The following is a 26,085-nucleotide window of genomic DNA, read 5'->3' as shown; positions in this document are numbered from 1 at the left end:
AAGAACTGGCATCAAGTCAAGAAGAAGCTGATACTCGTTTGCTTCTACATGCTAAGCATGCAGGAGAAGAATTCAACTCACTGCTATTAATATCAGATGACACAGATGTTTTAATCATTTGTCTTGCTCTGAGCCATCTGATAAAGAGTCAAATATTCATAAGAAGGGGCACTAAACTGCGCATCAGACTGGTCGACACCAGCAAATTGAGTAGTGCTATAGGGATGGTGTGAGACATGCGTTATTGGGCCTTCATGCATGGACTGGATGCGACACTATTAGTGCATTGGCTGGACAAGGCAAGCTGAAGGCTTTAAAACTAATCATTCAAAACCAGAAATATCAACTGGCTTTCTCTGAACTTGGTTCAAGTTGGCAGCTTTCTGGTGCAATATTTGAACTCATTGAAGAATTCACATGTAAATTGTATTCGCGCAACACAAAGTGTCTGAGAGTTAATCAACTAAGGTACGAAATGTTTCAGAGCCGCCAAGGGGATGTTGAATCAGGCCAGTTACCACCTTGCCAGAACACTTTGTACCAGCACACACTTCGTGCTAATTACCAGTCAGCCATTTGGAGGAATAGCCTTGAAAACTTCCCTTGTATTCCAAATCCAAAAGATGGCCATGGATGGACAATGAGTGAAGGGAATCTGCTGATTCAGTGGATGACGAGTATGCCAGCCCCAGAAGTTGTCCTCCGTTTAATGTCCTGCAAATGTTCCAGACAGTGTCAACCAGCAAACTGCTCATGCATTATAAATGGACTTAAATGCACAGCAGCCTGTAAGCTTACAGCATGTTCCAACATGGTTGATGAAGAAGAAGAAATAGAACTAGATTCTGAGGATTCCGAAAGTGATGAGGACTGAATATCAAATTGTGGATCAGGTACAAAAAGAGAACACCCATTTCATTATATGTAATGTGTGTTTTTAATATGCCATAATAAGTTTATAATATGTTGAATTTTACTCAAAGCATAAAACAATTTACTAGGGACAGTATGTTTGCCATAATATATACAAGTATGTATATAATTCAATGTCGTAGATGGAGGGGAATATCTGAATGAGATTGCACATGTCATTTGTATGTAAATATTTCATGTGGATTAGCATATATTTTTACAAGGAGGTACTTAATTAGGCTAAGAGTCAGGTAATACTTAAGTAAGAACTAAACTTATGGACAAATACGAGGAAAATGAAAAAAAAAAGTTGAAAAAATGCAAAAATTTGTGATTTTTTCTCATATTCTTTATGATTTGAAAATAAATTATGTTATAAATTCACCCAAAAGTACGTATTTCTCCTTGATAATCTTGTATACTTTAATATCAAACAATTAGATTTGGTCTGAAACAAAATTATGGAAGGCAGGAGGCAAATTTCTGACATTGGTCAATTTTGGTAAAAACGGCGGCCATCTTTAAAGATGGCCGCCATAAGGGTATTAAGCTGGACTTCTGAAATGTCCATCACATGTTTTCATGTACCTCAGACACTAAGCTAAGTAAAAAACACAATGGCCATTAGTCCCCCTTAGTGGTAGTCAAATCCAAAATTTGAGTGTCTGGCTCATGGACTATAAGGTGTTCCATCCAACACTGCCTTTCTTCATCTGCTGTTGTTATAACAGATCCATCCTTCTTTTTGATGGGTATACAATTTGCTTCATCTTCTTTGCCCCGTAGAGATTTCATTAATAATTTTCTGAACAATTCTTACATCATTGCCACTCCCTGAATTCATACCTTTGTCAGCCTCATTTGCTTTCCTGTTTAAATACTCTCTCAGTCATTCCTGGCTTTTCTTTTGACTTCACTATCAATACTTAGCATGCTCTACCCAGTGATTTTCATTACTTCCTCGAAAACTTTCACCAATTAATTTCTGTATTGGTCTCCTTTTTATAACATCCCACGTATCATTTGATATCCATGGTTTTCTCTTTGTAACTGCATGTCCCAAAACTTCACTACCAATTGACTGATATATATTCTTAATTTCACACCATTCTTCAGTCTCTAAGACTGAAAATCCATTTACACAAAAAGGCCATAAAACGTAAGTGATATAACCTAGATGACAGAGTACCAGATGGGCAAAAATAACTAGAATATTTACCGAAGCGAACATAACCCAAAATGGCTGCCGATACCTCGGCAGGACAATCGCTTCCAAAACTAAAAACCACCATATTGGAAACAGAACAAATGCCCGGTACTGTCAAAAGCTGCCAAAACAAACTATGGTACTTAACATAGGTAAGGGTGAAGTAGCAACGTCAGTCATGTTGAAATAACGAGAAACTCTTCGAAAAAACACTGTGCCCAAAAAACTCAACTTGTATGCAAGTTCCAAATCAGAAGGATGACCTGGTGAGCGCGAGTGGTAGGTGTCGGTAGGGTAACCCAACTGTATTCTCTAGGGCCTGTCACGGCCCTCCCCCTTTGATGAAGGGATTATCTAAATGGAAGACAGCCTGTGAATAGTGTTTTACAAACGCCCTTGTTAGATATACGACACCAACAAGGTGCTCGCGCGAGGGTTGTAACCTCTGCATTCCATGCTTTTAATTTTCTCTGGTATATTTGGAAGATTTATATCAGAAAAAGTACAAAGAAGGACTTTTTCGCCGGGCGTCACAGGTCTCTCCCCAGAAATAGATTTTTCCTTCGTCAAAATCCCTTTTTACATTCAATTGCAAAGGTTTCTCTGTGCTCATTTTCTAGAAGCTTAATTGTATCAAACCTATGTATTCTATCTACATTTTTGTTGCGTGCATTCAGTTTTAATTTCATATATAATCTGGCCATTTCATTATTTACTATAACAAATCTGTACCTTAGACATACAACTTTAATTCCTATACAGTTATACTGTAACTATACACAAAAGTATTTGAATAAAGTTGAGTATATGAAGTGTAACTACTGATGCAAGAAACCAATTTATTTCATATTCAAGTTGCAACTGTGCAAAACTCTTTGGACTGACTGATAAAAATTAACACATAAGCAAGACAATGAGTTTGTAGTTTATGAATGAAACATCATAGACACAGATACATTCAAATACATTAATCTTCTTCAAAAGGTCAAAGTGATACTAAAACTTCTCAACTTACTTGATGCAAGTTGTTTCCTCTTGCTCTTACAACTCTAACGATGGACTGGTTTTCTTCAGGCAATGAAAAGTCTTCATAAAGCTCCCGTTCCACATGCTTTTTCTTTGTAGTTACAGACATTACGAAAATGTTCCACAGATTTCACATGCAATAGCTGTAAATTAATAAAATTAGTATTTCTTGACCTCAAAAATGCATTCACTTTATATAAAAAACAGCAACTGAATCAAATAATGTATTCTTTGAAAATCCAGACATCTTGTTTTTTAACATGTTTGAATTATGACAATACTGTGGGAAATTCATATGGAAAGTGCTAATACCATGGAAAAATTATATGGAAAGTGACAATATTGTGGAAAATTCTTATGGAAAGTGATACTAATGTGGGAAATTCATATGGATAGTGGTAATACTGTGGGAAAATTATAAGGAAAGTGACAATATTGTGGGAAATTCTCATGGAAAATGGTAATACTGTGGGAAATTCTTGTGGACAGTGGCAATGCTGAGGAGAATTCTTATGGAGAATGGCAATACTGTGGGAAATTCTTATGGAAAGTGGCAAACTAAGAGAAATTCATGTGTAAAAAAGGAATACTGTGGGAAAATTATATGGAAAGTGACAATATTGTGGGAAATTCTCATGGAAAGTGACAATATTGTGGGAAATTCTCATGGAAAGTGGCAATACTGTGGGAAATTCCTATGGAAAGTAGCAATACTGAGAAATTCATATGGAAAAAAGTAATACTGTGGGAAAATTATATGGAGAGTGACAATATTGTGGGAAATTCTCATGGAAAGTGGCAATACTGTGGGAAATTCCTATGGAAAGTAGCAATACTGAGAAATTCATATGGAAAAAAGTAATACTGTGGGAAAATTATATGGAGAGTGACAATATTGTGGGAAATTCTAATGGAAAGTGGTAATACTGTGGGAAATTCCTATGGAAAATAGCAATACTGTGAGAAAATTATATGGAGACAATATTGTAGGAAATTTTTATGGAAAGTGGCAATACTGTGATAAATTCATATGGAAAAAAGTAATACTGTGGAAAATTCCTATGGAAAGTGGCAATACTGTGAGAAAATTATATGGAAAAAGTAATACTGTGGGAAAATTATATGGAGAGACAATATTGTGGGAAAATCTTATGGAAAGTGGCAATACTGTGAGAAATTCATATGGAAAAAAGTAATAGTGTGAAAATTATATGGAAAGTGACAATATTGTGGAAAATTCTCATGGAAAGTGGTAATACTGTGGGTAATTCTTATTGAAAGTGGCTATACAGTTGGAAATTCTTATGGAAAGTAGCAATGCTGTGGAAATTTCATATGTAAAGTCAATATGCTGTGAGAAATTCATATGGAAAGTGACAATGCTTTGAGAAATTCATATATAAAGTATCAATGCTGTGGGAAATTTATACGTAAACTGAAAATGCTGTGGGAAATTTATACGTAAACTGAAAATGCTGTGGGAAATTTATACGTAAACTGAAAATGCTGTGGGAAATTTATACGTAAACTGAAAATGCTGTGGGAAATTTATACGTAAACTGAAAATGCTGTGGGAAATTTATACGTAAACTGAAAATGCTGTGGGAAATTTATACGTAAACTGAAAATGCTGTGGGAAATTTATACGTAAACTGAAAATGCTGTGGGAAATTTATACGGAAACTGAAAATGCTGTGGGAAATTCACATGTAAAGTTATGGTTATGTGGAAAATTCATAAGGAAAGTAACAATGCTGTGGGAAATTTATGTGTAAAGTGCCAATACTGTGGGAAATTCATATATAAAGTCACAATGCTGTGGGGAAAATTATATGGAAATTGACAGTGCTGTGGGAAATTCATATGGAAAGTAGCAATGTTGTGGGAAATCATATGGAAAGGGACAATCCTGTGGGAAATTCACATGAAAACTAACAATGCTTTGGGATCTTAAGGAAAGTAGCAATGCTGTGGGAAATTCATGTGTAGTGACAATGCTATGGGAAATTCATTTGGAAAGTCGCAATGCTGTTGGAAAACATATGGAAAGTGACAGTGCTGTGGGAAATTCATATGGAAAGTAGCAATGCTGTGGAAATTTCATATGTAAAGTCAATATGCTGTGAGAAATTCATATGGAAAGTGACAATGCTTTGAGAAATTCATATATAAAGTATCAATGCTGTGGGAAATTTATACGTAAACTGAAAATGCTGTGGGAAATTTATACGTAAACTGAAAATGCTGTGGGAAATTTATACGTAAACTGAAAATGCTGTGGGAAATTTATACGTAAACTGAAAATGCTGTGGGAAATTTATACGTAAACTGAAAATGCTGTGGGAAATTTATACGTAAACTGAAAATGCTGTGGGAAATTTATACGTAAACTGAAAATGCTGTGGGAAATTTATACGTAAACTGAAAATGCTGTGGGAAATTTATACGTAAACTGAAAATGCTGTGGGAAATTTATACGTAAACTGAAAATGCTGTGGGAAATTTATACGTAAACTGAAAATGCTGTGGGAAATTTATACGTAAACTGAAAATGCTGTGGGAAATTTATACGTAAACTGAAAATGCTGTGGGAAATTTATACGTAAACTGAAAATGCTGTGGGAAATTCACATGTAAAGTTATGGTTATGTGGAAAATTCATAAGGAAAGTAACAATGCTGTGGGAAATTTATGTGTAAAGTGCCAATACTGTGGGAAATTCATATATAAAGTCACAATGCTGTGGGGAAAATTATATGGAAATTGAGTGCTGTGGGAAATTCATATGGAAAGTAGCAATGTTGTGGGAAATCATATGGAAAGGGACAATCCTGTGGGAAATTCACATGAAAACTAACAATGCTTTGGGATCTTAAGGAAAGTAGCAATGCTGTGGGAAATTCATGTGTAGTGACAATGCTATGGGAAATTCATTTGGAAAGTCGCAATGCTGTTGGAAAACATATGGAAAGTGACAGTGCTGTGGGAAATTCATATGGAAAGTAGCAATGCTGTGGGAAATTCATATGGAAAGTCACGATTCTTTGGGGAAAATCATATGGAAAGTGACAGTGCTGTGTGAAGTTCAAATGGAAAGCAGAAATGCTGTGGGATATTCATATGGAAAGGGATAATGCTGTGGGAAATTCACATGAAAAGTAGCTATGCTGTGTGATCTTAAGGAAAGTAGCAATACTATGGGATCTTAAGGATAGTAGCAATGGTGTTGGAAATTCATATGGAAAGTCAATATGCTGTGAGAAATCCATATGGAAAGTGAGTGTTGTGTGAAATTCATAGGGAAAGTAGCAACGTTGTGGGAAACTCATAGGTAAAGTCATAATGATATGGGAAAATCATATGGAAAGTAACAATGTTGTTGGAAGTTCATATGGAAAGTAGCAATATTGTGGGAAATTCACATGAAAAGTAGAAACATTGGGGGAATTTCATATGTAAATTGACAATGCAGTAGGAAATTCAAATGGAAAGCAGCAATGTTGTGGGAAATTCAAATGGAAAGTAGCAATGTTGTGGGAAATTCACATGAAAAGTATTACCATTGGGGTAATTTCACAAGTAAACTGACAATACAGTGCAGAGGTACCCGAAGAGTTCCTAACAGATCTCTCCGGGTCAGTTGTCCTGTGCTTTGGGATCATCATCTTTTTCTAGCTAACAGGCAAAACTTCAGCAGGAGGCAAAGCAGCAGTGGGACACCCAACACATGCTGGAAGAATTCTTGTAATTTGAGTTCTCTGAGTGGGGTGAGAGGATCGAGGTTCGGGACCTAGGTGAACTGTTCTCTGATCGACTGGAGGCTCCATTGCCTCTTATAATCTGACGAGAGCTCTTCGGATGGTCCTATGACCATAGGAGAAAGACGACGCAATCCAGGCAGAGAAGTTACTATGGCGGGAGATGCAACTGTTCATACTTTATTGTCCCGTCTGCGAAGCGTGCTGAGCATCCTATGAGGAGCATCTAGAAGAGGTGCGCCTAAAGGACATGTTTGGAAATGTGCCCTTGCACAAGAAAGTAGAAAGCGCCTCTAAAAATAGCAAGTCTGGAGTCGCGAGTCTAGAAAACTATGTATCTCTCAGAGATGCGAGTGCAGACAAAGTCGCATTTGGCGCTGTCTGTGCAACACGTTCTGCTAATGAGGGTCTTCTAGTGAGGCTTGATAGAGAACTGAGATGAGCGCGACTGGGTGGCCCCTGTCTGGAAAGGGTATAATGCTGAAGGTATTTTTAGGACAGGAGTGCGATTAGAAAAACTTGTCTGAAAGGACAAGACTGCTGTATATGTAGCTACTGCTTGGACAGGAGCATGCTGAGAAGCCGCACTTCTAGGTTTGGGAGACCAGGAAAAGTGCTTCAGAAAGAGGAGCTTGATGATGGTGAAGAACATCCTGTGAGCGGGTTTAAAAAAACCACACACTAAAATCAATTTGATCGCTGACCAAGTCAGACAATTGGATCGCGAAGCAATCCAATAAGCAAAGTCGAAAATATTGAATCAAGCGCACTTGTTACAACATTTGTTGCTCGCGAGTGCCAGCCAACATGTCAGCGCACACAGACAGAACAGACTTCCTCTCTAGAGGTTCTCTGATCCTAAGAATTCAGGGAAGTCTAACTCCAAGCAGTTACAAGAGTCTTGATATAATCAAGTTTCCCACTCAAAGACAATATTCCCAAGACAATAATGTGTCACACCTGGAATAATACCAATAGTAAAAAGTTTCCTTGCCACAGCCAGTTAGGAACGTTGAAGAAGTCTGTCTTCAAAGATGGGTGAGATTAAAGTGAAGAAGGTGAATGAGTGAGGTGAGGGCAGTGTTTCACCCTGCTACCATTGGTAACAACCCAGACGGTTGTTGACATTTCCTTAATAGTCTTAAAGCCATACGCTAGCTTACGCTGATTTCTTCTCCCTATGTAAAGAATGAAGGTAGGGTTTGTATTTTGTGTACGAACAAATCTTATTTTCTTCATTATGAGTAGAGTATTATACTACAGTATACTATAATTTCTACCAAAAAATCATTGTCAGCAAATATTTGGTAATTGTTAATTTTTTTATAAATTATAATGCACTTTGGTATTGCTGTACTTTATTAAGATTAAGAAGTTTAATAAGGAAAAACAAATTAAACACTGTATCCTCCTTTTAGTAAAATGTAATGAGAAGATTATTATTATTATCATTACTTGCCAAGCTTCAACCCTAGTTGGAAAAGCAGGATGCTTTAAGCCCAAGCACAGTGAGGAAAGGAAACAAGGAAAAATAAAATATTTTAAGAACAGCAACAACACTTAAACAAATATTTCCTATATAAACTATAAAAATTTTAACAAAACCAATATGCCCAAGTGTACCATCAAGCAAAAAAAAAACTTTAACCCAAGACATTGGAAGACCATGGTGCAGAGGCTATGGCACTACCCAAGACTAGAGAACAATGGTTTGACTTTGGAGTATCCTTCTCCTAGAAGAGCTGCTTACCATAGATAAAGTCTCTTCTACCCTTACCAAGAGGAAAGTAGCCATTGAACAATTACAGTGCAGTAGTTAACCCCTTGGGTGAAGAAGAATTGTTTGGTAATCTCAGTGTTGTCAGATGTATGAAGACAGGGGAAAATCTGTAAAGAATATGTCAGACTATTCGCTTATGTGTAGGCAAAGAGAAAGTGAGCCATAACCAGAGAGAAGGATCCAATGTATTACTATCTGGCCAGTCAAAGGACCCCATAACTCCCTAGCGGTAGTATCCCAATGGGTGGCTGGTGCACTGGCCAACCTACTACCATGAAAATGCAAAGTTAATGTTAGCGGAGTCCTATCAAATAAATTTCCGGTGAACAGTGGAGTACTCCAAGGGAATATGTTACCAACTAGCCTATGTTGTTTGTCCTCCTCATGGATTTTGTAATGCATAGAACAGTTGGGGATGGTGGAGAAGGATTGGACTGGAATAGTAACATTAAATTAGCTGACCTAGAGTATGCTGATGACGCTCTCCTTATTAGCAGAACCCCACAGGACTTGCAAAGCTTGCTTACCAGAATGCATGAAATATCACATGAGGTTGGACTCAAGGTAAATAATAGTAAGACTGTGATGATGGGAACGAAATATGCAATGGAAGATCAAATATCATTGGAAGAAGAAAGGATTAATGAGGTGGAATCATTTAAATATTTAGGAACTATGACCTCTAACAAAGGATCCTTAAAATTTGAGTTTAATGAAAGATTGAAAAAACAAATCCAACAATAGCTAGGTTAAGTAAAATTTGGAAATTAAATTGCCTCAAATTACAAATAAAAATCAGGCTATATATATCAGTTTAGTGAGATCAGTGTTACTGTATAGATATGAGTCGTGGTATGAAAATGAAACAATATCCAACAGATTTTGTAGATTTAAGAACAAAGCCCTCAGAAGAATATTGGGAGTTAGATGGCTGGACAGGATTATAAATTAAACTATGAGAGATTACTTGAGTACCACATGTGAGGGGTAGATGGAGATGGTTTGGGGATCCTCTTTGCACTCCCCAAGAGAAATTAGTTTACCAAACTTTCAACTGGGCTCCCCAAAGTACTAGAAGAGTTGGAAGGCCCAGGCCTACATGGCTGAGAACTATGAAGCATGAAGTCAGAGATAATGAATGGAGAAGTAATGATTTAAAAGCTCACAATAGAGACAACTGGGAAATGTAACCGAGGCCCTTTGTATCAATAGACGTAGGCGATGATAATGATGATGAATGCTACCCTACCCATTTATCTATGCATTATTTATGGCACCTTCAGTCGGGTTGTGTATAGATGTTCTTGGGTCTAAGCTTTTGGCCTCCTTGGAAAGTAGGACCAAGAAACATTGTTATTTTTTCTGAGGGGGTGCTCATGGTCAGACAAAAATATTTATGAATATTTCAACTTAATATTTCAAGGTACTGTACAATCATAATATCATTTCCAACATCATTCGAGCATAAGAATACGTTATGTCTACTTCTCAAACTTATGGTCTTATTATTTATCCTAAACTAATTTAGTAAGGAGACACTAATATCACATAGAGATAAAGGTACATCTTTTTCAATGAAATTTCTTCTAGCAAAATAATTCTTCACATCATCAAATAAAGCAAACTCACTGGAAAAAGGCTCATATAAAATGCACTCACATAAGCAGTTTCTTGAAGCCACCATCCCTTTTTGAATTTTGGAAAATATTCAAATCCAAAAAAGTAGTCTTTCGAGGTATAGAGCTCTAAAATTTTCAGTACCAGGCTTAGAATTCTTGTATTTCTAATATCTACAACAGATTATTGCTACCAACTCATCGTTGGCATCCCTCTCTCTTTTTCACTCCCAATTTTTTTTTACTTTAACAGCAATTTTGTGCCTCACTGTTGGGGTGTCATTTACTATGCTAAATATCAATGTCAGACAATAAGTGCTAAACAGACAAAATTGATAATACCATAGGGTTATTAATTTTCTCCTAGTTGTTGCAGATTGTTATTCGATTGTGGATGTGTTAATCACGTGTTGTTTTGAGCTTTCACAAGCAATGCCCAAAATCCCCTGATAATCACACAAAATATTGCAAAGAATACGCAAAAAAATAAGCCGTGTATCTAGAAGTGCAAGGCACGTACTCACGTATATCCATTTTATAGGTTACATTTGTTTTCCTCTTAAACCATCCTGTGTGGGTCTACGGTCCACTGCTGGCTTAAATATGCGGACCCCTTGCATAATGACAGACAGTAACACATGCATAGAACACCATCTAACCTAAAGTTCCTCACCTAACCTAACCAACAACCCGAGTCCTTCCCTACTTACCTAACGGAGGGTTAACGACTCGCTTTGAAAGGCCCTCCCCATTCTACTGCCGTATTCTTGGCGATATTATAGAAAATAGGGGTTATGGGGTTTCATTGTATATTATTCCATGGTAATGTAACCTAGGAAAAAAACTACTGTTTCTTATAGAAAAAATTACGCTCTCTTCGAAAATGACACTCGTTCCCGTCGCAAATTAATAGTTTCAGAAATAAATATACATCTATATCATCCAATAATGGGGGACCCCCAGTGGGAACTCGGGGTTTTGGGTGGGGAAAACATACTGGGGAATCGATATATAAACGTAAAACAAGCCTTTTCTTCTCTATACATTACCTTCTTGAAATTATAATAACTGGAGGAAAATACAAAACAGTATATATGAATAAACTTTGGAGGCGCCGTTGCAAAGATTGTGTCATGAAAAAATACAGTAACCAGTGCTGCCAACGTCCGATGTAGATCAAATGTTATTTTGTGACCTGTCATACTACTAGGCTAAGTTAGCCTAGGTGGGTTTGTTAGGTTCTGTGCCCTTTTTGTACATTTTATATATTGAGTAAAACTTATATGGAGAAATTATTTAATATATGGAAATATCTATCATTACTATCTTTAGTAATGTCAACGTGCCGTTGGTAACTCTGTGTACCATACGTCAACGTTGGTAACACTGTGTATTATTGGTAACGTTGCTAATGTTATCGTTCGTTCGTAAGAGAAGTGACACCGTGCATCTTAAAGTTATCCGAATTGGTTGATCTGTTTGTTTCCGATTGAAATGAACATCAAATTCCCTTAATTCACGTTATTTACTATAGGAAAACAATTATATATCGTTTCCCCAGTATGTTTTCCCCACCCAAAACCCCAAGTTCCCACTGGGGTTCCCCCATTATCGTAGGATATAGATGTATATATATTTCTGAATATATTCATTTGCGACGGAAACGAGTGTCATTTTTGAAGAGATCGTAATTTTTTCTGTAAGAAACAGTAGTTTTTTTCCTAGGTTACATTACCGTGGAATAATATACAAAATTACCGGTTATGGGACATGGCCGTCATCATACGTACACCCCAAATATACTTCCTTAGCTAAAGTTGGATTTTTATGAAATGTAAATTAGCAAAAATCTTAGATCTAAATATTTTGAAATTATATCAGCAATTCAGAGGTTGGCGTAACCCCTTAAGTTAGGTTAGAGAGCGTCCTGGTAGATCTAGGTCAGGTTCCGTAGAAAACAGTGAAGAGCCAGGTCATTGGATTGGATTTCTGAATTTCTTTAGGTTCAGACTACAGCTGTAAACGAGCATGGAGGTAGCAACAAGCTAAAGAAACTTCGAGCAGGTTCACGATCGTTTATTACTGCATTAATATGTTAAAATAATAAATTACCTATACCTTCAACATACATAGCATTTAATACTTACATAATATGCAATTACCACAGTAACTTTCGTTGGTATTAACGTGACTACGGTGTTAATATTAAGCTTGTCACTGAATATGACGTATCTATCTTGAACGTTCTGTATCACTAAAAGTGGAATCGTGTCTATGGCCCGGCTCCCACACTCGTTTCGGTTTCCAAAACAGGTGGGAATATGTTATTATTATTATTATTATTATTATTATTATTATTATTATTATTATTATTATTATTATTATTATTATTATTATTACAATCTAAGCTACAACCTCTATAAGCCCAAAAGCTCCATCAGGAAAAAATAGCCCAGTGGGGAAAGAAATGAGGAAATAAAGAAAGTACAAGAGAAATAATGAACAATCAAGATAAATATTTTAAGAACAGTAACAACATCACGTTAGATAGTTCACATATATAAACTATAAAAATTTAAAAAGCAAGAGGAAGAAAGGCGAGTTAGAATGGTGTGCGTGGCCATGAGTGTACCCTCAAGCAAGATTAGATTGAAAGAAACTTATAAAAGGACGATAAACAAATAAATGGAGATGGTGAAGAACAAGTGAGAAGAAAGAATTTTTAAAAATAAACAAATAGGTTGCGAAACGAACATAAGTAAATAAAATTAATTAAAATCCATAACAAGGACAAGTAATTTTCTGCAATTAATTGTTTCATATGCTCAAAGAAAATATTTTATCAGAAGAAAGGGAAACGGAATACATATGGGAATTCTTTCTGAATATGAGGTATCAGTAGAAAGAAACATGTAAATGTTGACAGAGATCAAATACAATGTCCAAAAATATTGGCCGTATAATAAAGGAGACTGTAGACTTGAGTGTTGTAGATTATGGGTTGGTCAGGGCACCAGCCACCCGTCGAGGTACTACCGCTAGAGAGTTATTGGGTCCTTTAACTGGCCACACAGTACTATATTGGATCCCTCTATCTTGTTACGGTTCATTTTGTCTTTGATTACACATACACTGAATAGTTTGGCCTATTCTTTCCAAATTTTCATCTGTTCTCATACACATGATAACACTAAGATAACCAAACAATTCTTATTCGCTCAAGGGGTTAACTACTGCACTGTAATTGTTCAGTGGCTACTTTCCTCTTGGTAAGGGTAGAAGAGACTCTTTAGCTATGGTAAGCAGCTCTTCTTGAAGAGGGACACTCCAGAATCAAAATATTGTTTTCTACTCTTGGGTAGCGCCATAGCCTCTGTTCCATGACCATTGACTGTCTTGGATTAGAGTTCTCTTGCTTGCGGGTACACTCTATCTTATTTCTCTTCCTCCTGTTTTTTTTTTAAGTTTTTATAGTTTATATATGAAAGATCCAATTTGATATTGTTACTCTTCTTAGTATATTTTATTTTGATTGTTTATTACTTCTCATGTAGTTTAGTACTTTGTTTCCTTTCCTCATTTGGGCTATTTTTCCTTGTTGGAGCCTTTGGGCTTATAGCATCTTGCTTTGCCAACTGGGGTTATAGCTTACATTTTAATAATAATAATAATAATAATAATAATAATAATAATAATAATAATAATAATAATAATAATAATAATGAAGCTACTCACAGGTCTGGTAATTGCTTGGACCTCGTATACACTGACTCCCCTGGCGTTATAACTGGTAAGGTTGGTTCTCCAGTCGGGACATCTGATCATGCCTTGATTTCATTATTAGTGAAGACTGGGCAGCCTGTCCCTGATATATCATATTCTTGTAAAATTTATATGAAATCCCAAGCAGACTGGAATGGGATTTTACATGATCTTTTGTGCTTGAATTGGTCACAATTATATAATAGTGTAGATCCTGTTGTCCCTTTGAATGAGAATCTAGTCAACATAATTGATAGGCGTATCCCTTCTCGTGTGCTAAGGTACCGTGTGAAGGACAAACCGTGGTTCAATGATGATTGTAGACGTGCTTTTTTGGAGAAGCAGGAGGCCTATCAACTTTGGAAGGGTAACAGATCAGATTTGACCTGGAACAACTATACTCAGCTTCGAGCGTTTGCTCAGAGAGTTTATGCCTCAACTGAAAAGGAGTACAATTTAACCATAAAAGAAACACTTTCTGGTACAACTCAGGAACATAAATGGTGGTTTACCCTTAAATCTGCACTCTTTGGTGTAGATGCAACAGTTCCTCCTTTACTTAAACCAGATGGCTCAGTCACTCACTGTCCAAAGGAAAAGGCAACCCTTTTGGCTGATGTTTTTGACAGTAAACAGAGTAATGAAAAACTTGAACTTCCTCATTCCTGTTTTCCTGAGGCTAAACTAACTAGTTTAGATTTTCGATCTCGTGAGATTAAAGCTCTCTTGATAGACCTTGATGCTTATGGAGGTGTAGACCCAAATGGTATTTTTCCTTTGTTTTTTATAAAGACAGCAGATTTCTTAGCTCCAAAGTTATCTGTTATTTTGCGCAAGTTAGCAAGAAGAGGAGCTTTTAGCACTTGTTGGAGAATTGGTAATGTTACTCTACCAATGTAAATGAGTTTGTGGTAGCTCAAGTCCCACTGATTACCGCCCAATTTCCATAACTCCCATATTATCTAAAGTTTTTGAACGTCTTCTGGCAAAACGTCTTAATAGCTTTGCTGAAGGTAATCATCTACTCCCTAGTTTGCAATTTGGTTTTCGTAAAGGCCTTGGAGCATGTGATGCCCTTCTTACAATCTCCAATGCTGTACAGAAATCCCTTGATTGTGGTCGGGAAGTTCGTATGATTGGCCTTGATTTTAGTGCTGCCTTTGACTGTGTTAATCATGAGGCCCTTGTTTTCAAACTGAAACAGTTGGGAGTGGGTGGGTCGTTTCTTAGCATTATTATTGATTTTTTAAGTAATAGATCTCAAAGAGTTGTTGTTGATGGGCACCATAGTGATTATAGGAATGTGATATCTGGTGTTCCACAGGGTAGTGTTCTTGGCCCATTACTTTTTATACTATATACACATGACATGTGGTTTGGCCTAGAAAACAATCTTGTTGCATATGCAGATGATGCTACTCTCTTTGCATCAATTCCATCCCCTAAATGTAGATCTAGGGTTGGTGAATCCCTTAATAGAGATTTAGCTAGAATTAGTGCATGGTGCAAATTATGGGGTATGAAGTTGAATCCTAACAAAACTCAAATTATGATTGTTAGTAGGTCAAGGACGGTGGTTCCTCAACATCCGGATCTCAGTATTGATAATGTTTCTTTAAATATGTATGAATCTTTCAAAATTTTAGGTGTGATTCTCGACAGTAAATTTACTTTTGAGAAACATATAAGGTCTGTGTCTTCTTCAATTTCACAAAAAATAGGCTTATTGAGAAAGTCTTTCAAGATTTTCGGTGATCAACCTATTCTGAAGAAGTGTTTTAATTCTTTCATTCTACCTTGTTTTGAGTATTGTTCTCCTGTCTGGTCTTCAGCTGTTGATTCTCATCTTAATTTGTTGGACAGAAACTTACGGTCTATTAAATTTCTTATTCCTGATCTAGATATTAATCTCTGGCACCGTCGTTCAATTAGTTCATTATGCATGTTGCATAAGATTTTTCACAACTCTGGCCATCCTTTACATTCAGATCTCCCTGGACAATTCTATCCTGTTCGTAATACTAGGCAGGCAGTTAATTCTAATAGCCAGGCCTTCTCCATCACGAGGCTCAATACTACGCAGTACTCTAGAAGTTTTATTCCAGCTGTGACCAAGTTGTGGAATGATCTTCCTAATTGGGTGGTTGAATCAGTAGAACTTCAAAAGTTCAAAGTTGGAGCAAATGCTTTTTTGTTGACCAGGCGGACATAGTCTTTTTATAGTTTATTTATGACATATTTGTTTTTGATGTTGTTGATAGTTTATTATATGACATGTCTGTTTTGACGTTGTTTCTTATTTTAGAATGATTTATTGTTAATTTGTTCTCTTCATTTATTTATTTCCTTTCCTCACTGGGCTATTTTTCCCTGTTGGAGCCCCCTGGGCTTATAGCATCTTGCTTTTCCAACTAGGGTTGTAGCTTGGATAGTAATAATAATAATAATAATAATAATAGATGAACACTAATGGTAGTAAAAACAGAAATACGATATCAAGGAAACTGAAGGTAAAAGGGATAAATATTGTCCGAACTCAGGGACAGAAGTCAATTAACATTGGCACGATGATGCCAAACGGGAGAAGTGGTAAATCAAGAGGTGGGAATGGCACTTATAGGCCAGTATTAGGCCGTCTCCCCTATATAATGAAGAACGTATATATATATATATATATATATATATATATATATATATATATATATATATATATATATATATATATATATATGTATATATATATATATATATATATATATATCTTATATATGTATATATATATATAATTATATAAAAGATATATATATATATATATATATATATATAAAATATATAGCCTATATATGTATACATGTGCTTGTGATATATATTCATGTATGTGTGTATATATATATATATACATATATATATATATATATATATATATATATATATATATATAAATATATATAGGCCTATATATATATATATATATATATATATATATATATTATATATATATATATATATATTATATATATATATTATATATATATATAAATTTATATATATGAGGCCCTTTGCACCAATAGGCGTAGGAGATGATATATATATATATATATATATATATATATATATATATATATATATATATATATATATATCAGTTATGCTCAGCGCTCGGTTTCTCCCCGTCCCTCCATTAGAGGGGGAGAGGAGTAGTCATACCATGGTAAAAGAGGTAGTAGTTACGAAAGGGGGCAAGGGTTTGAAGTGGTCCATGTGTGTGTGCATATCTATCTAAATGTTTAGCCGTCATCTTTAAGGGGTCGCGCACACAAGTACAATATAGTACAGGAGCAGCCGAGACCTAATTCCGTGAGTAGAGACAATACCAGTCAGGTTGGGTTTAAAGAATAAGAAAGAAGGTAAATATAGTATGAAATATAAGCAGATGAATAAAGAGGGGAAATTTTATCATAGGCCTTCGGTAAACTGATCTTGTAGGTCCTGTAGTGCGTTGGGTTCCCACGTGTAATAGGACGAAGAAAACAACCCTTGAAATAGAGTAAAATAAGGGAAAGATTACAATTAAAAGTTAAATACGAACTTGAGAACGTAGCTATCAGGTAAAAAGAGTCAAAGACCAATTCTGGTTAGAAATAGACGATGGTCGTATTCAAATTAGAGATGGTGTAGTGTATGTTCCACAAGAGGGTAAGAAAGTTAAAAAGGAAAGGGGTACAGTGTTTACAATTATATAGGAAGAAGATAGATATGAAAGAAAAAGATTACTTATAATGGGAGATTTTTTTTTTTTTTAAATAGCATAGGAAATACTGGGAAATAAAGTAGAAGACTCAATAGTTGGGAAGATTATATTACAAATTGTAGAAAATATATAGGAAGATTAACAAGTGAAAATGCAAATCTGACAATAATTCATTATGGACTGATAAGAAAAGTGGATGGAGAAGTTAAGAACACCTATATAGATCAGAGTCGTCCAACCGTGGACCAAAAGTGGGCCGTCTGTTTTTGAAAGTGGCCCGCGAGAGAAAAATAAGTAAAATTATATTAATTTTTCATATCATAAAAATTACATTTACCGGTTATCCTGAATTAAAGAAGTATTCTTTGCAAAATAAATAGCTACAAAGAAAAGATTCACTGGCGTCTGCTGTGTGTTACGTCACATTTTCCAACGATAATTTATCTAAATCAACAAAGCTCTTCACATAGAACGCTGTACTAGTAACTAGGCTCCATCATAACCTCGTTTTAACACTCTTATTCTGCATTTATCCTTATTCCAATAGATATAGAGTGCCAAGATTATAGTTTCCTTCTTTTTTTCCCCATCGTAATTAGAATGTATTAATTATATGCGGGTCTTCATACAAGTGTGTCACTGAAGTATCTGGGAATGTGAACGCTAATACGAATGTAAAGGGTATTTGAGATGAAAATGAAAATTGAAAACCATAATGCCACAATGTATGCAAGTGAGGAGGAGGAGGTGGGGGAGGAGGAGGAAAAGGAGAAGGAGAAGGAGGAGGAGGGTAATTGTATCCGTGCGGTAGATTTTTAGTGTAGATTGAAGTGTATTGCTTGACCCGTACAAGCCACATGAACTCACTGAGTCTCAAGTTGCAAGGTAAGGCAAAAATGATAGAAGATTTGTTCAGAGAAATACAAATATTTAAGTCAAAACTGGATATTTGGAATGAGCAAATACAAGAGAGGGATTTAAATCCCTTTCCAACATTAAAGCGCATTGAGCCTCATGAATTTATTGATTTTGCTGAATTGCATAGTCATTTAGAGGTTAGAATTCAGTTTAACAATTAATTAAAATGAGAACTAATTATGCCCACCAAGACGTAATATTATATTTTTGGACAAAAATATACTACTTATAGGATTACCCATACATTTCTGATTATGTATCAAAACTATTGTCAATGTTTTGTTCAACTTGGCTCTGTGAGAGCACATTTTCATTCATGAAGTAATTAGTCAACATTACGATCTTCAATTGGTGACGTAAATCTTGAGCCCCAATTGATAGGTGCTGTCACTGATCTTCACCCTGAATTTTTTGAAATGATAAAGTCAAGCTATTATTACCATTCCCACTAAATTTACCATTGTTTGTATTAGATAAACTCTTGTTTGTCCTCTTTAGAATGTATTTCTTAGAATTCCACTGGAATAAGAAATTATCACTTTCAAATACATATATATATATACACATGTATATATTTAAATATATATATATATATATATATATATATATATATATATATATATATATATGTATATATATATATATATATATATTTATAAATATATATATATATATATATACGTATATATATATATACTGTATATATATATATATATATATATATATATATATATATATATATCTATCTATATATATATATATATATATATATATATATATACACATACATATATATATATACATATATATACACAGATAGATTTATACTCACACACTTATATACATAAACACGTACACTCATACACACAGGTGGCCCGTATGACTTTTTTGTTTTTTTTCAAGAGTGGCCCTCAGACTAAACAACTTGGATGGCCTTGACATATATGAAGAGAAATTGGTAACCCAACAGAGAATAGTAATTAAAATCACATACACAGACCACATCACTTGTAATTGAAAAGAACCGACGCATTTTAAATAAGCAGAATATCCCAAAGAGAATAATTATGAAAATGGGAAGGTTCTAAGAGGAAACTGAAGCCCCAGGATTTTAGAAAATCATCCCTAGTTACTGTTTGCTGTCCTATGAAATAAGAAATGCTGCAAATCTTCATTTTCTTCTTATTCTCGTTCCTCTTTTTATCATAATTATTATCATCATCATTGTTATTATTATTATTATTATCATCATCATCATTATTATTATTATTATTATTATTATTATTATTATTATTAGTAGTAGTAGTAGTATTATTATTATTATTATTATTATTATTATCATTATTATTATTATTATTATTATTATTATTATTATTATTATTATTTAAGCTACAAATGTCGTTGTTAAAGCATTATTATTATTATTATTATTATTATTATTATTATTATTATTATTATTATTATTATTATTATTATTATTATTATTATTATTATTATTATTATTATTATTATTACTTGCTAAGCGACAACCCTAGTTTGAAAAGCAAGATCTACAAGCCCAGGGCCCAAAACAAGTAAAATAGTCCAGTGAGGAATGGAAACAAGGAAAGATATATTTCAAGAAGAGTAACAACATTAAAATGAATATTTCCTATATAAAGTATACAAACTTTAATAAAATAAGAAGAGAAATTAGATAGAATAGTGTATCCGAGTGTACCCTCAAACAAAAGAACTGTAGCCCAAGACAGTGGAAGACCATGGTACTGTGGCTATGGCACTGCCCAAGACTAGAAAACAATGATTTGATTTTGGAGCGCCCTTGTCTCAATGACGGTAATCTACAGAAATAAATAAATTTGGTGAACTAATCTCTCATGGGGAGTGCGAAAAGTATGTCCAAACCATCTCCATCTACCCCTCATCATGATCTCATCCACATATGACACTTGGATAATCTCTCATAGTTTCATTTCTAATCCTATCCAGCTATTTAACTCCTAATATTCTTCTAATGCCTATTATCAATATTTTATCTTTCCCCAGGGTTTAGTTCACTCCCCATTGTTTGCACCATGCGATAATTTCAACCAAATCACTAGTAAAATAATCAATGATCACAGGTAATGGAACTATTATAAATAGAACAGCATCATTGACAAAATAACTCTGAACAATACCCGATATTGCATTTCGTTAGTCAGTATAACGTCCATTAACAACTAGGGCTACTCTTTGCAATCTGCTAGATAGAAATCAATCAGTAATGCCAAGGAACCTCATTGCAATTAAAGCAATCAAAAGTATGATCAACAAATATGGGAGTGAAACTGGAATTAACTTCACGATACAGGAAATTAAGAAGAAGATCATTGCAAGCGCGCAGGTCCTTGTAACAGCCATACTGTAAACCCCTCCCTCTACCAGCCTTTGAGAACGAGAATGAAGAAGAATTTTTGAAGAGATTAGAATTAGTTTTAAACAAAAGAATAAAGACCTGAAACAACGCGTAACTGACGTAGATACTTTTTCCTACAGCCAACAGCAGAAAAACTAATATTCTTCAAAAAGTTCATATGAGAAACCATATAAAAGATTTAACAAACCTTCCAAAAGGCATTTTGATTTTGACTTTTTTTCTCATGGACAGAAAAAAATTAAACAGCATCAAAATGTTCGTGTTGCTCTATAGAATTATATAAAGTATATGGAACAGAATTCTCTCCAGAATGATAAAGAAGAGCTTTTAAAGGTCCAGAATCTTAGATTCGTGTTACCATAGCCTAATGTTTCCATGTAAAGGTCACTTATGAGTGTTAGGTGTAATAGAAAGATCATCTCGTAGTAACACAATGTCCCATAGCCTCTTCTCTACCTAAAATAGGACCGGAGGGAACCAGGTAATGGCTCTTTGTAATATAGCAGGAAGATTTATGTTTTTCCCTAAAACACACCAATTCACAAGGTCTATAAGGTCAATTTTACCTGTGAAATCTATCAAACAATGAATGGGGCTTATTTTTGCTCTTCGGGCATCGTGGAAGGGATGACATCTTAATATAAGATTAAATAATTTTCACAAAAATATATAATAGATTCTCTCATGAATATTATTGTTCTCCTCGTGATATACGTCGACAACGGTAAATGTGGAAGGCTTTAGTCACTAAACTGTAATACAATCTTTATGTAGTAGCGCATGAGCCTAATAAAAAAAAAAAAAAACTCTTAAAATGCTGCAGAGCTATATCACTAATAGAGCTTTTGAAGTAAAACTCTGATATATCTCGCGGGGTGATCGGCCAGATAGAGGAGTAAATAAGGATATTTCGGAGGACTTGAATAGGGACCTTTTAAATTGCATTGGAGGCGTCAGTTTAATTATAAGAAAAAGGCTGTAAATTTATATATAAAACACACATTCTGTCTAGAATACCAAAATGCAGTGTCTAAGAACAAAATTATCAAGTACATATATTATCGAATTGTCCCTCGTGGCTGTTATGAAAAATGCAAGAAGTAGAGTTAAAGATTTTTTCGTGAATGATGTACTGGTTATGGAAAACACTGAATGTATTATGAGGAATAGAATTTATAAGAAGGGGTGATGGAAGGTGGGGAGGTTATTGAAATTATGAAAATATTAAGAAACTCTAATATGATACATTTTCAGTTTCAGTTTTTTTCCACCACCTTTTAACGCCCGCTTTTTATATATTCTTGTAGAGCAAACACTTATAAAACAAAAAGAAAATTATTGTCGTTGAAAAAGCAGTAATAATTAAAACATTAGTGATACTATCACTGCTAAAACACGGAATCTGAAAATTGCGGGAGAACTATATTCAAGCTTATTTATTAAGAAAGATATCCATCCAGTTGTCAGGAAAGAAATCGGTAGTTTGAAGAAAGGCGAAAAGAAAAAAAGAAAAGGCAGAAAACTGTGGGAAAATGTTTTTTATAATCACAAGAACCGCGTGCTTTAGAAAGATATTATTATTATTATTATTATTATTATTATTATTATTATTATTATTATTATTATTATTATTATTATTATTTTTATTATTATTATTATTATTATTTTTATTATTATTAATATTATTATTATTATTATTATTATTATTATTATTTTTATTATTATTATTATTATTATTTTTATTATTATTAATATTATTATTATTATTATTATTATTATTATTATTATTATTAATAGCCAAGCTAGAACCCTAGATGGAAAAGCAACATGCTATAAGCCCGAGGGCTCCAATAGGGAAAAATAGCCCAGTAAGGAAAGGAAATAAATAAACGATATAAGAACTAATGAAAAATTGAAATAGAATATTTAAAAAAACATTAACAACATTAAAAGGGATAATTCATATATAACTATTAAAAGACTTATATCAGCCTGTTCAACATAAAAACATTTGCTGCAACTTTAAACTTTCGAAATTCTACTGATTCAACAACCCGATTAGGAAGAACATTCCACAACTTGGTCACAGATGGAATAAAACTTCTAGAGTACTATGTAGTATTGAGCCTCATGATGGAGAAGGCCTGACTATGAGAATTAACTGCAGGCCTAGTATTACGATCAGGATGGAACTGTCCAGGAAGATCTGAATGTAAAGGATGGTCAGAATTAGGAAAAATCTTATGCAACATGCATAGTGAACTAATTGAACGACAGTGCCAGAGATTAATATCTAGATCAGGAATAAGAAATGTAATTGTCCGTAAGTTCCTGTCCAACAAATTAAGATGAGAATCAACAGCTGAATACCAGACTGGAGAACAATACTCGAAAATAGATAGAATGAGAGAATCAAAACACTTCAGAATAGATTGATCACCGAAAATCTTGAAAGACTTTGTCAATAAGCCAATCGTTTGTGCAAATGAAGACAGACCTTATGTGTTTTTCAAAAGTAAATTTGCTGTCGAGGATTACACCTAAAATTTTAAAAGTCATACAAAGCTAGAGAAACATTATCAATGCTGAGATCCGGATGTTGAGGAGCCGCCGTCCTTGACCTACCCACAATCATATTTTGAGTTTTGTTAGGATTCAACTCCATACCCAATAATTTGCACCATGCACTAATTTTAGCTAGATCTCTATTAACATTGTTATAGATCGCTTTACTTTTAAGTTTTTTTTTTTTTAACATATAGGCAAAATAACATACAATCACTCAAGTTATGTTTGTGGGATATAGTCGGAATTAAAGATAAACTTCAAGATCCAAATATTTCGAGTTTTGTTTTGCGATTTTACATTGTTTAGCTGTTAGAGACTAAAAAGTTTTTTAATATCACGGTACTAGGTTTCTCTGTATTTTACAATACTTACAGAGCTGGATCACATAGGAGGGGGGCATAATGTTGCTAATAAAAGGTAAGTTGTTGGAATATGCTAAGTGCATAAATATGGACACAGATGGTCAGATCTGGCCAACACTTTAATTTCATCGTACCCTACAAAGTTGGTGGAGTCTACTGTATATACCACCAGACGATTCACCATATTATCAGCAAGCAGATGCCGAAGCCCTAGCTGCACACACAGTTGATGCTTGGGATATAGTTGTAATAGGAGACTTCAATGCACAGTTGGGGTGCCCGAACTATCAGATGTGGACAAGAACGCTTACACGTATAGAGGTATAGTAGACGTTTCAGTAAATGCACGACGTAGATCATTACTGAATATGTGCAGTAACAATGACATGGTTATTACCAACCACCTAGTATGGGAGAACAAACAGCTTGGAGGTAGCCTACGATGCAAACGTCGGAACCAGTGGATATCTGAAATAAACTTGTGTTTAGTAAAACGAGATATGGTTAAGCAGATTATCACCACTAACACACGGCACGACAAAATGGGGTCTGACCACGCTCCCTTATGTGTCACAATTGAGGTACCATCTGCAACTGTTACTAATGCCGGTATTCTACAACATAGATCTAGCAAGCTCGGAACTACCTATTACCAGTCCAAAGAACCAACCATGTTATGTAAAAGTCTGCCATACAAGCAACTAGACCTACAAAGACTCTCGACAATGCTCAGCGAGATTACCCCACTGGCCATCTCCGGGAATGAACATTTACAAAACAATATTCAAGAAGGAAGCGCCATCATAATGGATGCTGCTTCACAGTGTAGCTCACCCCAGACTAATGCTTTATGGGACGAAGCAAACTCTACATGCGCAAGAATTAATTATGGAGAGCAAAGATCCAAAATTAGTATGGAAATCCATAAATTGGAAAGGAACGTTCGACAATATTACTGAGAACCCACCATCTGAAAATGAAAAAAAAAAAAATACATTTTGAACAACTTTTTGCTAATAGTTTTAATGTTGTGATCAAGGCTCAGGGTAATTTGGAAACCGCTCCCCATATACCTGTGTTGGACGATCCTTTTCCATATAGCGAAATAAAAAATGCAAGGAGGTAACAAAAAAAGACTTATATTTCTTCTAAGTTTGTTTAATGCCATCTTCACTCAATTCAATTACCCTGCTAGTTGGTGCTACAATAAGCTGTTTGTCCTATTCAAAAGCGGTAATAGAATGTTGTGTAACATTTATAGAGGTATTAGTATTATGGATACATTTGCAAAGATGTATTATATTCTAATATTAAATAGATTACTGTTATGCCTAAATATAGATAAATGCCAGGCAGATGCAGAAAAAGGAATGAATTGCTTAGAACAGATATTTTCTCTAACGATTGTTATGTGATTATGCTGTATGTAAATAAGTGAAGCTTTTTGTTCTATTTATTGATTACAGTAAGGCATATGACAGGGTGCCCATGCGGAAGCTGATAGCCGTTTTGAAGGCACGCGGATGCGGTAAAGTTATGCTCAAAGCAATACAAGGTGTGTAAGCTACTCTTGTACACAGAATATACTTAAAACTGCTATAATTGATGCTAATGTCGGCGTGCACCCGGGTTCTCCTTCAAGTTGTCTGTTATTTATTGTGTATATAGACGAAATGGTAAGAATAATAAAAGGTGCTATAGCTAATGACAGTTTCTTAAGAATGTTGCACGCATTGTTGTTAATGGACGATACAGTAATTTTAGCGACAACGATATGTGTTAGCAGTAATTTAGAGTAGTTACCCAGTAATGTAAAGATTACGGAAAGAAAATAAATGCTAAATAGACATTTTTTTTTAATAAATGGTAGTGATAGGGACAAAATTCCATTACAGGTAGACAATACCCAAATCTGTTATTCACCACAATATCTGTATATAGGGGGCGTGGTTTTCAGTTTCAGGGAAAATGGCAGATGTAATTTCATTACACGAAAAACCTAACCA

General features: G+C 34.7%; 1 protein-coding gene across 1 annotated transcript in view; it reads right to left on the bottom strand.

Moving 5' to 3' along the window:
• Positions 1 to 12,583, bottom strand: part of LOC137638477 (probable RNA-binding protein EIF1AD) — a 44,374-nt gene extending 31,791 nt beyond the window's left edge. The window contains exons 1-2 of the mRNA XM_068370562.1: positions 12,447 to 12,583; positions 3,135 to 3,288 (exon numbers count right to left, since the gene is read on the bottom strand). Coding sequence (XP_068226663.1) covers positions 3,135 to 3,254 — 120 coding nt within the window. The 5' untranslated portion in view covers positions 3,255 to 3,288; positions 12,447 to 12,583. The remainder of the gene's footprint in view (positions 1 to 3,134; positions 3,289 to 12,446) is intronic.
• Between the last annotated feature and the right edge of the window lie 13,502 nt (positions 12,584 to 26,085).

The sequence above is a fragment of the Palaemon carinicauda genome, chromosome 3, assembly GCF_036898095.1.
Source record: "Palaemon carinicauda isolate YSFRI2023 chromosome 3, ASM3689809v2, whole genome shotgun sequence".
Taxonomy (NCBI): Eukaryota; Metazoa; Arthropoda; class Malacostraca; order Decapoda; family Palaemonidae; genus Palaemon; species Palaemon carinicauda.
This window is presented reverse-complemented; position numbering and strand designations above follow the sequence as displayed.